The sequence below is a fragment of the Harpia harpyja genome, chromosome Z, assembly GCF_026419915.1.
Source record: "Harpia harpyja isolate bHarHar1 chromosome Z, bHarHar1 primary haplotype, whole genome shotgun sequence".
Lineage (NCBI taxonomy): Eukaryota > Metazoa > Chordata > Aves > Accipitriformes > Accipitridae > Harpia > Harpia harpyja.
In genome coordinates, this window is record NC_068969.1 from 97,814,248 (window position 1) to 97,828,150 (window position 13,903).

General features: G+C 41.8%; 1 protein-coding gene across 1 annotated transcript in view; it reads left to right on the top strand.

Moving 5' to 3' along the window:
• Positions 1-13,903, top strand: part of LOC128136868 (chondroitin sulfate proteoglycan 4-like) — a 45,667-nt gene that overhangs the window by 15,780 nt on the left and 15,984 nt on the right. The window contains exons 4-7 of the mRNA XM_052777172.1: positions 60-530; positions 1,365-1,541; positions 9,803-10,001; positions 13,548-13,679. Of these exons, the coding sequence (XP_052633132.1) occupies positions 60-530; positions 1,365-1,541; positions 9,803-10,001; positions 13,548-13,679 (979 nt within the window). The remainder of the gene's footprint in view (positions 1-59; positions 531-1,364; positions 1,542-9,802; positions 10,002-13,547; positions 13,680-13,903) is intronic.

The window sequence follows — 13,903 nt, forward strand, 5'->3', positions numbered from 1 at the left end:
ATTATAGAATTTTTCCCACTTCTGTTTAAATAATTTTGGGGTATGTTTTTAAATTTAAGGTTGTTCATGAAAACAGTTCTCCAGGTGAGATAGTGTTCACAGTAAGACAGCTTCCATTACATGGATACATTCGGAAGTTTTCCTCAGAAGAAAGTTATCTCGGTGCTGACCAAAGGCCAGTTTTGAGCTTCACACAGCAAGATGTTGACGAGGGCAAAGTTCAGTATGTGCAGACAGTTTCTGACCAACTAGATGACCGTTTTTCTCTGGATGTGACCAACGGTGTCCGAACAGTGAGTGGAATAGACATGTCTGTAGACATCATCCCCAGGATGATTCCACTGGAAGTACAGAACTTCACAGTAATTGAAGGGGGCTCAAAAGCCCTAAAGGAAGACTATCTAAAAATTTCTAGTAGACACTTTGCAGGACTCAGCTGTGAATTTATTTTAACTGAGCAGCCAAAACATGGGTTTGTTGAAGACTCTCGTGTTCCTGGAATGAAGTTAACGACATTTACCAGAAAACAGGTAATGCACTTAGATCTGCTTTGCTGTAGTCATGATTAATTCTTTGTATTGCTAAAAGCTATGGGATGATTTGGTGGGAGGTGGTGTGATGCATGCATTTGAGCTTTATTCTGGCCTTGTACCGAAGATCTTTCTGCAGTTGCTAGCTGGTCATTAGGGGTGGGGAGGGAGGGTGCCTTGTTGTTGTGGTGAACATCACTTCCTTGTGTTTCACTGATCACACAGACTAATGTGCTATAATCACACTAGACTGATGGGCCACTCACACTTAGGCAGAGTTGTTGATGGTCTGGAAACCTAAGACAGACAAGACTGTGGGTGCATTTTGAAAAGACCAGAGGAAATGGTGTGTAGATTGATCAAGGAGGAAAGTGGAAAAAAATTATTTTTTTAGGTCATGTCTTTGCTCACAGAGAGCCAATATGTGCATGATAAGCTAATTTTCAGTCTTTTAGCTCTAAGAAGCAAAACTGTGTCATAAGTCACCATCTACTAATACTATGTTCAGTTTATAGATTCCAGGAAAAATTGTGGTAAATATAATGGGACTGGATTTTCCGTTTTCCTTTCAGGAGGAAGGGGGAATGCCAAGACTGGCAAATTAAGATATTCTGGCTAGAGGAATGGACAGATGAGCTGTAAAATTTGCTGTTGTGGACAGAACAAAGATAGAGGTACAGATCAGATAGGAGCATAAATAAAGTCTTAGAAGTCATAAACAGTTGAGGCAATAAATACGGAGGGGCTTGACTACACTTGAATATTTGTGGTTTTTTAATATGGCATTAATTTTCTTTCAGCCATTTTAATTTTTCAGGTTGTTATATTTTTCAGGTGGAACAAGAATTAATCTACTACATTCACGATGACAGCGAGGAACTGATGGACAACTTTACTGTGATAGTAAATAACACGGAATTGTGGAAACAAAGTTTGCCCCAAACTGTCTTTGTAACAGTTACTGCAGTAAATGATGAAGCTCCTGTTATAAAAGTTAACAGAATTCTTCGGGTATGTTTGTCAACATTTTGAAATGTTAAAATTATTTCTAACCTGATCCCATTTAATGCACCTTCATTAACAGAGTATTAGGTTTGTATCTGGTGGGATAGTCAATATAATAAATGGTGGTCATGGGATTTAAATAAATTAGCGTTACTGAAGGGAGGTAGTACATGGGTAATGTGTATTTAGGGAGATGCTAGTCATCATGAGGAACATTTTCTGCTGTTGTAAAGTTTATCTAGAGGGCTGACTGAGCTTTCTTTTGATCTTAAATATACATGAAGTCTCTTGGACTGACAAAGGGCTTGTGGCATGGGATGGCTTGCACTTGGATCGTTGTTGTGTTTTAGTGTTGTTTGCTAGGGCATCTTCAAGACTGTTAATGAACAGCGTAGCTTGGAAAAGTACCAAGAGTAGTGATGATGAGGGTGCAAACATCTCACTGTTGTCTTTGCACAGCCTTCAGACCCTGTGCCTCTTGCCACTAAGTGTACCAAAGGGTCATACCTGCTGATGTGCAGTCTGCTGCCTGCTCCTCTCTGGATTCCCACTGGGATGGGACGAGAGAAAAGAGCAGCATTCTCACTGACACTTAATTAGAGAATTGACTATGTGTTGGGTATTTATGATACAAAACAGGAATATTCCCTTCTTTAGAAGTTTCTGATAAGAATAATGCAATGCAATCTGTGAAAACCTAGGGTGTTAGCAGTCATAAAAATATTAGTGCAGACACTGAAGTTATTACTGTATGATACCATGGGCTAAAAAAAGGATGTGGTAACTTGATTCTAACTCTGCCCCCCCCTCCCCCATTCCTGAAGAAAATTTAAAAATTGTTGACTGATGCTACCTTTTGCTCTTAATAACCATAGCTGGCTTTTTAATCTTATGATCTTCAAAAAAAGTCACTACTGTCACTTCAGTTTCAGTGCTTTTTCAGATTTGTGTATTTATAGGATTGTTATTTGTTTGTGTTATAATAAGAGCACTCAGTAATCAGGACCAATTCATTATGGATACTGTGCCCATGTAAACCAAAAAGTCCCCACATGTAAAGGCTTCCAATCTGAGATCTGGTGAGTGAAAACAAATCGGGTGACTCTGAAAAGCAGAACAAAATGGATATGGGTCAGCTAATAAACCTGTGGTCACAGTAAACCAGCTGAGAGGTGTCAAGACAGAGAAGATATTTAGGAATAGGTTTGAAAGAAGCTAAGCAGGTTATTTTGAGGCTACATCATCCCTAGTGCTGCATGATGCAGTTTCCAAATTGGTGGCACCTAAAACATGCATTTAATTTTACATATTTAGTTGTGCATTGCAGAGGGAGAATGGTTTACTGTAAAGATTATCATAACCTTGTGTTGTGTATTTAGCCTTTTCACGTGAGAAAAGACATAATTTTTAAACAGCGATAGGGGTAGTATTGTGCAGCTTCACAGTGACAGCAGTAGTCCATAATAATCTGCATATGCCCACAACACAAGACACCCTGCCCTGTGCAGAGACTGCTGGCAGAAGGGCAGACTTGCTTCACAGAGTAAAACCTTCCCTGGTTAAATTAATTACAATGGTACTCTACAGACATCGGCACAGCACCCAGTAATGTTTGTCTAGTCACAGACAAAAAGGATATATGTCCAGTCAGAAATTTTTCTGTCTCCTTTCAGGTGCATTGCTGGCATTGAACTGCAGTCTGTTAACGGAACTGAGGCTGTGCAGTGCACTGCAGTGCAGCATATGGATTTTTCTAAAAATATCTGTAAGTCTAGGCTTCCCAAGAACAATAATAACACAGCTTAACCTAGCCAAAGTTGGTCCTCTCTGCTGGGGAAGCAGTTTGCATACCCAGAACCAGGATGCTGCTTTTGTGCCTGTGGTATTGCTGGTCATGCATAAGCTATTGCTGAGAAATGACTTTTATTTTTGTCATGAGTGGGTACTAATATGCACACGTGTTGGGTTCATGCGCAGACTAAAACAAATCTGGCAGTTGAGTTACATGCTGGGAGGATTACACTGAGATGATCCTCTTCAAAGCAAACGTGCACATCCGACGTAGGTGGGAGAAAATGGGTTTTTCTTAGTCCTGCTAAATATCGAGATGAGCTGGGCATTCCTATGTAGGGTGATAACTTGCTTGCTCCACGTTCTAGCCAAGCAGTCTGTGCTCTTCAAGGACATTGCTAGTGGCGAATGTTGAGTAATAAACTGTGTGTTGCTTTTAAAAAAGCAGTAGCTCTTTTATATCTTTTGGAAGATTGGAAATGTACAATATATACAAAAGTATAAAATGAGGGACCAGTACTGTGAAAACTGAAGTCCAGTAGGACCATTTGAGTTGACTGAAGTTTAGCACCTCAGAAATTTTGCAGATCTCAATACAAAGAGTGAGAAAGAACTGCTGAACAATTAAAGAATAGATTAGCATATGGCATCTGCTGTTGAGAAATAGCCTCTGTAAAGAGCTGCATTATGTGGCCAGTGAGGTTGGCGTGGATATATGAAAGTTAATTTTGGCCTTTGCCATGGGGCTTCTGGCCAAATGCAGGAAACTGTTGGGCATGTGTACACATGCTGAATGAGTCCTTCAACTCTAGCTCCCTCACTTCTAAGGCATCCGTAACATCCCTTCTTCAAACAAACTTGTCTGTTGTTATGAAGGTTATGAACACCATCAGGGTTATGAACACCATGGGGGGATTTCAGGAGGACAAACAACCAAACATTTTGGGAGTTGTTTCTGATTTTTCTCTAGGAAATGAAAGTAAGTGAAATTTTTAGGGGGTTGGGGGTTTTTTTGGCTGAGAATTTATGACATGCTGAAGTATTTACATTAATTGTAACATATGAGATGCAGAAGGTTTTACTGTCCTGAGAGCTTCTGTAATGTATGCTAGTAATCCTTGCATTTAATTTAAAGTCTTTCCATTAGAACAGTAAGTGCATGAGGGATGTGTTTATTTAGAAACTATACAGCATTTTAGGTGTAATATCCTAAAATTTCCACAGGTTCTATGGTAATTTTTTTTTCTGGGGTGGGAATGGGGAAGGGAAATAGGATGTTTTTAAGAAAATCACTATCCTGGCATTATTTGCTGCATTTATGATGTGTTTAAATATATTTATGGGTAGTGATGCTGTGAAATGACTGTATCCTCCTGTTGCCACAAGAGGGCTGTATTTTCCTAGAATTAGATTTAAAAAAAAACCCACTGATTTTTTTGTTTGCTTGTTCGTTTTGTTTTCTTTAAATCACTCACTCACCAGAGTATTAAAATGGCCGTGAATATAGTGTCTGGTAGGATATGTAGCATACAACGACATACTGACAAGCTGAATGCTGTAAGTAAAGCAGAATGAATTACTTCCCACTGGGCAGTGTCATGAACCTTTTTTTTGGACCATGCCTGTGGAATGTGTTAGGCACATGCAAAATTAGTGTAATGCTACATCCTGGAAGCTCAGGTACAGTTTTCATGGTGCTCTTCAAGGAGGACTTGATCCCAGATGTGGAAAATAAGACACTTGTACAGTATTTGCAGAAGTGTAAGTGTCTGCTTCCCTACAGCCCTTTTCAGCTCTTGGATCTCCTTTCATCCCTCAAGGATCATGTTGCAGGTCATGTACAGTACTTTAAAAAGCATTATGTGTTAGTGTGCTGGAACAGTAGAAGTAAACACTGGCTTTATAGAAAAAAAGCTCATTTTTTCCTTTAGTAAAAAAATTTTGAAACTCTAGGGCATTTAATGGGTCATTTATAATAACATGTTTGCATAGTCCTTTCTTATGTTTTTGCATATTCTGTGTGTGACCTTTTATTTTCTACGTAAGATAATCTGACTCAAGTGCTACTGAGATGAGTTAAAGGGTCTCAGTACAAAACCAGTGACACAGATGTGCTTATGTGGTGCCGCTCAATAAGTCAGCCTTTGCTATTACTTATCATCCTATGTGTTCATAGGTGGGGTCTTTTATCAAACTTCAATAGTAGTAATTACATTACAGTGAAATACGTATTTCAAGGGAGAAAGTAGCTATTTCGTGGTTGCAAGATACTTTCTATTATAAAATGTTAACACAACTTCTTTTTCAAACCTTTTTATCTATTTAGAAAACACATATATATAGTGGGGGTCTGCTACAGGCTACCTGACCAGTAAGACCCAGCTGATGAGGCCCTCTATAGAGAGGTAGGAGCAGCCTCATGTTCACAAGCCCTGGTCCTCATGGGGGAGTTCAGCCACCCTGATATCTGTTGGAGGGAAAATACGGCAGGGCATAAGCAATCCAGGAGGTTCCTGGAATGCATTGATGACAACTTCCTTCTCCACGTGATAGAGGAGCCAATGAGGAGAGGTGCTATGCTGGACCTTGTTCTCACCAACAAGGAGGGGCTGGTGGGGAATGTCAAGCTCAAGGGCAGCCTTGGCTGCAGTGACCATGAAATGGTGGAGTTCAAGATCCTCAGGGCAGCGAGGAGGGTGCATAACAAGCTCACTTCCCTGGACTTCAGGAGAGCACACTTTGGCCTCTTCAGGGATCTGCTTGGTAGAGAACCATGGGATGAAGCCCTGGAGGGAAGAGTGGCCCAAGAAAACTGGTTAATATTCAAGGGTCATGTCCTCCAAGCTCAGCAGTGATGCATCCCAACACAGAGGAAGTCAGGCAAAAATGCCAGGAGGCCTGCATGGATGAACAAGGAGTTCCTGGACAAAGTCAAACACAAAAAGGAAGCCTACAGAAGGTGGAAGCAAGGACAGATAGCCTGGGAGGAATACAGAAAAATTGTTTGAGTAGCCAGGGATCAGGTTAGGAAAGCAAAGCCCTGATAGAATTAAATCTGGCCAGGGATGTCAAGGTCAACAAGAAAAGTTTCTATAGGTGCGCTGGTGATAAAAGGAAGACTAGAGAAAATGTGGTCCCTCTCCGGAAGGAAACTGGAGACCTGGTTACCTGGGACATGGAGAAGGCTGAGGTACTCAATGACTTTTTTGCCTCAGTCTTCACCAGCAAGCGCTCGAGCCACACTACCCAAGACGCAGAAGGCAAAGGTGGGGACTGGGAGAATGAAGAACCACCCACCATAGGAGAACGTCGGGTTCAAGGCCATCTAAGGAACCTGAAGGTGCACAATTCCATGGGACTTGATGAGATGCATCTGCAGGTCCTGAGGGAACTGGCGGAGGAAGTGGCTAAGCCATTATCCATCATATTTGAGTAGTTGTGGCAGTCCGGTGAAGTTCCCACTGACTGGAAAAGGGGAAACATAACCCCCATTTTTAAAAAGGGAAAAAAGGAAGACCCAGGGAACTACAGGCCAGTCAGTCTCACCTCTCTGCCCTGCAAGATCATAGAATCATAGAATCATAGAATCATTTCGGTTGGAAAAAACCTTCAAGATCATCGAGTCCAACCATTAACCATGCCACCTAAACCATGCCCTGGAGTACCCTGTCCACTTGCTTTTTGAATACCTCCAGGGATGGTGAATCAACCACTTCCCTGGGCAGACCATTCCAATGTTTGACAACCCTCTCAGTAAAAAAATTTTTCCTAGTATCTAACCTAAATCATGGAGTGGATCCTCCTGGAAACTATGCTAGGGCACATAGAAAATAAGAAGGTGACTGGTGACAGCCAACATGGCTTCACTCAGGGCAAATTGTGCCTGACAAATTTGGTGGTCTCCTACGACGGGGTTGCTGTGTTAGTGGATAAGGGAAGAGCAACGGACGTCATCTGCCTGGACTTGTGCAAAGCATTTGACAGTGTCCCACATGACATCCCTTGTCTCTAAATTGGAGAGGCATGGATTTGATGGATGGACCACTCTGTGGATAAGGAATTGGCTGGACGGTCGCACTCAAAGAGTTGTGGTCAACAGCTCGATGTCTGATGGAGAGCAGTGACGAGTGGTATTCCTTAGGGGTCGGTATTGGGACCGGTGCTGTTTAACATCTGTGTCATTGACATGGACAGTGGGATTGAGTGCACCTCAGCAAGTTGCTGACGACACCAAGCTATGTGGTGTGGTTGACACGCTGGAGGGAAGGGATGCCATCCAGAGGGACCTTGACAGGCTTGAGAGGTGGGCCCGTGTGAACCTCTTGAAGTTCAACAGGGCCAAGTGCAAGGTCCTGCACGTGGGTCGGGGCAATCCCAAGCACAAACACAGGCTGGGCAATGAGTGGATTGAGAGCAGCCCCGCGGAGAAGGACTTGGGGATATTAGTGGATGAAAAACTGAGTATGAGCCAGCAATGTGTGCTCACAGCCCAGAAAGCCAACTGTGTTCCAGGCTACATCAAAAGAAGTGTAATCAGCAGGTCAAGGGAGGTGATTGTCCCCCTTTACTCCTTTCTCATGAGACCCTGCCTGCAGTACTGCATTCAGTTCTGGGGCCCCCAACATAAGAAGGATGTGGACCTGTTGGAGGGAGTCCAGAGGAGGGCCACAAAAATGATCGGAGGGCTGGAGCACCTCTACTGTGACGACAGGCTAGAGAGTTGGGGTTGTTCAGCCTGAGAAGAGCAGGCTCTGTGGAGACTATGTGGCGGCCTTCCAGTGCTTAAAGGGGGCCTACAGGAAAGACGGGAAGGGACTTTTTATCAGGGAGTGTAGTGATAGGACGAGGGGTAATGGTTTTAAACTGAAAGAGGGTGGATTTAGACTAGATATTAGGAAGAAATTCTTTACTGTGAGGGTGGTGGGACACTGGAACAGGTTGCCCAGAGAAGTTGTGGCTGCCCCATCCCTGGAGTTGTTGAAGGCCAGGTTGGATGGGGCTTTGAGCAACCTGGTCTAGTGGAAGGTGTCCCTGCTTATGGCGGGGGGGTTGGAACTAGATGATCTATCTTCAAGGTTCCTTCCAACCCAAACCATTCTATGATTCTATGATATAATTTCATTTTAGTATCTCTTTTTCCATGGCACATATTTTGTGACACAATGTAGTCTGAAATCTTTCCTCTATTGAAGTGTTGTGGCAAAAATCCCAGTGGCTTGAAAAGGTTTTCTTCCATTGTTTTTATTAAAAAGTAAAATTAATACTTAGGGAAAAATCTGTGATTGCTGATTTTTGGTTTTGGCAGAGGTAAAATGCCCTTTTTCAAGGATTGTGTTCTCTCTTCAACCATTTGGTGTGATGTTACTACCAGATACTTGTTAAGTGTACTAAGGTCCTAGGAAGGCAGGAAGGGATGATGCAGTATGTGGTTTGAAGCTCAAGTGGAGGTTTTTAAAGGCTCAGGCTCTTAAGATTGTACACTATGATATAAATTCTGCATGGGGAGAATTGGTGTCATCATATTGAATGTTTGGGAATTTCATTTTATGTTGAGATAAATATGTATTGTTCTTTGTTAGTCTTAGTACTTTTGTCTGTAATTCCAAGTAGATACGATAAAGATGAAGAGTAAAATGGGCTGTTGCTTATCCTTTCCAAACAAATTATCCAGTAAGATATGGATGAAGCTCACGCAGCAGTCCTTTCTGCTTGAAAGAAGGATCTTGTAGTTTGTGTGTATCTTAAGCTAAAAAAAGAAAAGACGCATTTAGATTTACTAGTGTTAAGTAATGGGTTTTATACAATCTTTCTAAAAACTAGTTAGCTATTTTGTCCAGAAGCATGACCTTGCAAAGTGCTAAGCAGCTGTTGGAGGTGTTGAGTCCTTCATCTCCACTGGACTGAGCACCTCTGTGGGTTGTTTGGTGCACTAAAAAAGGGCCTTTAGTGCATGTTGTTAGAAGGTAATGATGCAGCTACGAGAAGTGTTACATTTGTATTAGAGAGTGTGCTGTCCCTGGGCTGTTTTCTTTTTTCTTTTCTGCTGGTGAAAGTAGAGCATATTGAATGCCTTGCCTGCTGTGAAGTACATGACACTAATATACACGTGTATGTGTTGGAAAGGAGCTCTTTGACTCAGTTATCATAATACAATTTTGTTATGTTTGTAAGAGTTTGGATAGTGCCTGACAAATAGAGCATTCGTGCTGCAGCTCTCTAAAACTCAAACTGGTGTAGGGTGTGTTTGCTTGTATTATTTTGTGGTCTTGTTTTTTGAAAACCATTTGCCACCATGAACTGTTCCAGTCCATTAGAGATTTGGATGTACAGTAAGGAAACTTCTCATAGCTGCTAGTGTTGCACAGCACAAATCTTTCTTCTTTCTTTCTTTTTTTTTTTAGTTTTCTTTTTTCCCCTGATTTTCTTTTGTATGCATTTTCTTTAATACTATAATTTTTTTATTTTTGCTTTTCTAGGTCTGGGTGGGTTCAGTCACAGAAGTAACTGTTGATGACCTCTGTGCGGAAGACAAGGACTCCTCACCATCAGAACTGATATATTCCATTACTCCACCTAGCAATGGGCACTTGGCTCTGAAGTCTTCTCCAAACAAGAGCATCCTTAGTTTTACCCAGGCTCATATAATTGAAGGACAGCTGGTATTTGTACATGATGGTATGTGGTTTCAAAAATACCACATTTGTTACCAAAATACTGCTCCTATTCGGTATATTTGTGTTTGTAATCCTTTGAAGGTCTCCTTGTAATGTCACAAAAATCTCAGAGCACCGGTTATGTGATACATGATGTCACAAACTAAACAGGAGAGGGTCTGACAAGTACTTAAATGTGTGCTCACCAAGAATCCTTGGTGTATTAATGGTTCAGCTGGTAGCAGCCTTCTTTCTGAATACAGGTCTGCAGTAGGGGAACATTGCCATGCAGCTTTCAGAGGAAAGAAATCTATTTTTTTGACCATTGTCATTGAGAATCTCCTGAAGCCTTTCTGTCTTGCTACAGTGTAGAGCTATTAATGGACCAACAGTCTCTCAGATACCTGCCACAGTGTATTTGTGTTCCTGACCACCTCTGGGCAATGAAGTTATGCTTCATCTGCATGATGTCAACCTCCCTTTCAGGCTGTGAAGGAATTCAGCTGTAACCATTGTCTCTTTTTTCTGCCAGTAGCCAGAGCTAGAGATTGGGTTATTTGTGCTGCTGCTACAGACAGAATGTGTGGGCAATAAAAAAGAAGTCAGGGCAGCTTCATGCATCCTTGAGTGGCAGTGCTGGGAAGCTGCAGGAATGAACATCCCAGTGGGGTTCCAGCCAGAGGAAGAGGTGGGGCTTTTACAGGGCAATAGCTGCTTTTCTCCTGCTCTAGCTGTATTTTTGTGTTACCTCAGCTGAAAGAAGAAAGGAAGTGCTAAAGAAGGAATAAACCAGTTTTGGGGAAGGAGATGGGAGAGGTGCAGCACTCCCTTGCCAGCCCCGAGGCAGGCTGGAATTATTTCTAGTGCTCCCTTGGCTGCAGCAGTCATTCCAGATCTGTGCTGTGTCTTCATGAGGCTTGGTGCAGGTTAAAGTACTCTGACTTCCGATGCACTGTCTTGTAGGGTGCATATGTGTTGCTGAAATTGCTTTACAAGCAGCTGCTGGTGAGCTGTAAGTATCCCGCTCAAATAATTTGCACAGGAAGTGAAAGGTCAAGAGCATGGCAGAAGTGAGCCAAGCTGTTGAACTTTTTCCAAGGGAGACTTTGACTTGTAAAAACCCCTATGGTGGCAGGATGGTGGTAGTCTCAGTGTGAGGAAATGAATCCACTCTGTGTTCCAGAAAGGGCAAATACACATCTGTAGTCTTAGGAAGTGAATCTTGATTAATAAAAGTAAAAAGAACAGCAAATTTCATTCTCCAGTGAGTGGGAGTGTGGGTTGTACAGTAAATTTGAAATGTAAAATTGCCCAGGTCATGTGTCAGCTCTTGCAGCTGCTCTGGCTCTGCCATCTGCTCAGCCTCACGGCCTCCAGTGTTTCAGAAGATACTTTGGACATTTTGTTTCTTTTCCTTTCTCACTCTGTGATTTTCTTTCCTCCTTCATTTTGGGCTGTTGCTAGAAATGTACTTGTTCCTCTCACCTTCTTGCTCCAGCCTTGTCCTGGCACCTTTCCTTATCTGGTTACTGTCATTCAGCTTTTTACCCCTTTTCTGTTCAGCTGCCCTGTCCCTCGTCTTCAGTCTTCTAGTGTGTGCTAGCTTCTTTGGCTCCTCCTGGGAAGTACCCCTACTTCATGTTTTCTACAGCCTGGCATATACTCTTCCTACTCACTCTTGCCCTTCTGAAGGGTAAAAGCAGCATCTTCTTGGCTGAGCCAGCTCTTCCATCCGCTGGCTGTTCCTCATGGCACCACAGATCTTTTACATCTGTACATGGCAGTGACTCTCCATCCTCAGGGTCTTTTGTACTGCCAAAGGAAGTACTACCATACTTTGCTTTTATGCCTCTAACATTAGACCTCATAAAATTTTCCCTTCATCTTTGCTCAGTCTTGTGAGTTGCATTATGCTGCTTATTCTGTGCTGCGAGTTGCAAATCTCACTCTTTGTTCTCATGTTTTTCCCTTAAATTTTGTGTTTGTTTCCTCTATAATGCCTGATTGTTCTGTCACCAGCGAAAATGCAGAAGCAGAACATACCTTTCCTTTTCTGTACTCCTCTTTCAGTGCGAGAATTCCTTCCCTTTTCCACCCTTGCTTCACTCCAGGGTGCTCCTATCCTGTTTTCACAGTATGGGGTCTGCCCTTAAACCCTGCCAGTGTTTTCCTTAGGGCAGTACTGAATTGAAGTCTTGTTGGTTCTGAAGTCTCAGTGTCTTTTCAGTGCAATTTTTACAATCCTCCTTCTGGTGTCCTTTTTATCACCCCTGATCAGATATGCCTTTAAAAATTAATTGCGATAAAATAATACATGCTCCACCCAAGCAGCACTTCAGGATTTAGTTCTGTTCCTGACTCTGCCAATGACAAAATGTCTGTGTCAATCGAGCAGTTGACCTGCATTAGCCAAAAAAGGAGGTGAGGCTAAGTAAGCCTTTTTTTTCCAACCTGAGGCAAAGAGTAGACTCCTCAATGCCTTTTTAAATGTACACCTACTTGTGCATTTTTATCAAGAGAAAACATCAGAGAATAAAAACTTTTAAAATAAAAACAATATGATGTCCCAGAGGTGCTTCAGTGCCTGGCTGGATATAAGAGCATTGCCTAGGGCAGTTGTTAACTATAATCTCAGAACCCATATTTGATTCTTCTGATATGTTAATTTATAGTTAGGCAAGGAGTGCTGATCTTTACATGAAAGTACATGGCACTCTCTCACTTTCAGGATATATATTCATCTAGCAGTATGTCATGGCTAAAATGGGCACAGCAAGTAGAAAAGCAATGGCAATGGTTTGCAACAGTTAATGTTTCAATTTTTCATTCTCTCTTTCTACCTAATTAAACAATCTGGGGAGCCTCTACTTAAAGCAGTAAGTCAGTTCTGAGAGATGTATTTTTATAGGAATCCACTCAGACTCCTGGAGGTATTTTGCTATAGCTTGTGCCAAAGTACATACAGGTCCTAAGATTAAAGAAAAAAAATGTGTGTTTATTATGAGTACACATAACCTCTGAAATAGTTTAAGCTGTGACAACATACGCTCTTCAGGAAAGCTGAAGCAGAGTGAAGAGGCAAAGGAAACAACCTGAAAGTTGATTCAGTCCTTTAAATGTAAATCAAAATGAAAGAACATTCTGGTTGTTTCTCTCCCCAGATTCCTTCTTTGCTAAAATGTGACTGCTTAAGGGCTTTGGTCCCTCCTAAGACACAAAAGGAGCAGGAAATCTGGGAGTCATCGTCTCCCCAAGTTTAACTTGGTTTCAGCTCCACTGGGGTCAGTGAAGAAAGGAAGGAAGGGGCACTCTGCTGATTTACATCTAAGGGATGTCTGGCCTTCAGTGTAAACAACAGCCAGTAGTTCTTCCTTCAGAAGGTGTTCTCTGCATTATTAATTTATTTAATTCCAATTAAGATACAAAGGTACTGACCAAAAATTGCTTCAGGATGACTTTGGATATATTTCACTGTAGCTAAGAGCAGAAGGTGTCCAGTGTATGTTTGTATGTTTTGGATGACAAACAGAATAATACAAGAATAAATTCATGTTTTTGTTTTCTACAGGAGCAATGTCTGGAGGCTTCAGCTTTCAGGTAACAGATGGCTTGAACTTTGCACCTCGACAGATTTTTAGCATCACAGCTCGGATGCTAGTCATTAGCCTTGAAGTGAACAAAGGACTCGGAGTCTTTCCAGGTCCGTTTTTAAAGATTACCATGATTTCGTCCACTTGAAAACATTGCATAATATACAGTTATTTGTTAGATAGCTAGCTGGCTGAACTACAGAAAACTGTACTTGGGAACATCTATCTGTCTGATTTTTAAAAGAACAGTTATGTTTTCTCAAACTACATATTGCTTTATTGTTTTACAGTCTTTAACTTTTTGATACGCGCATGTGCTTGGAGTCATGGAAAT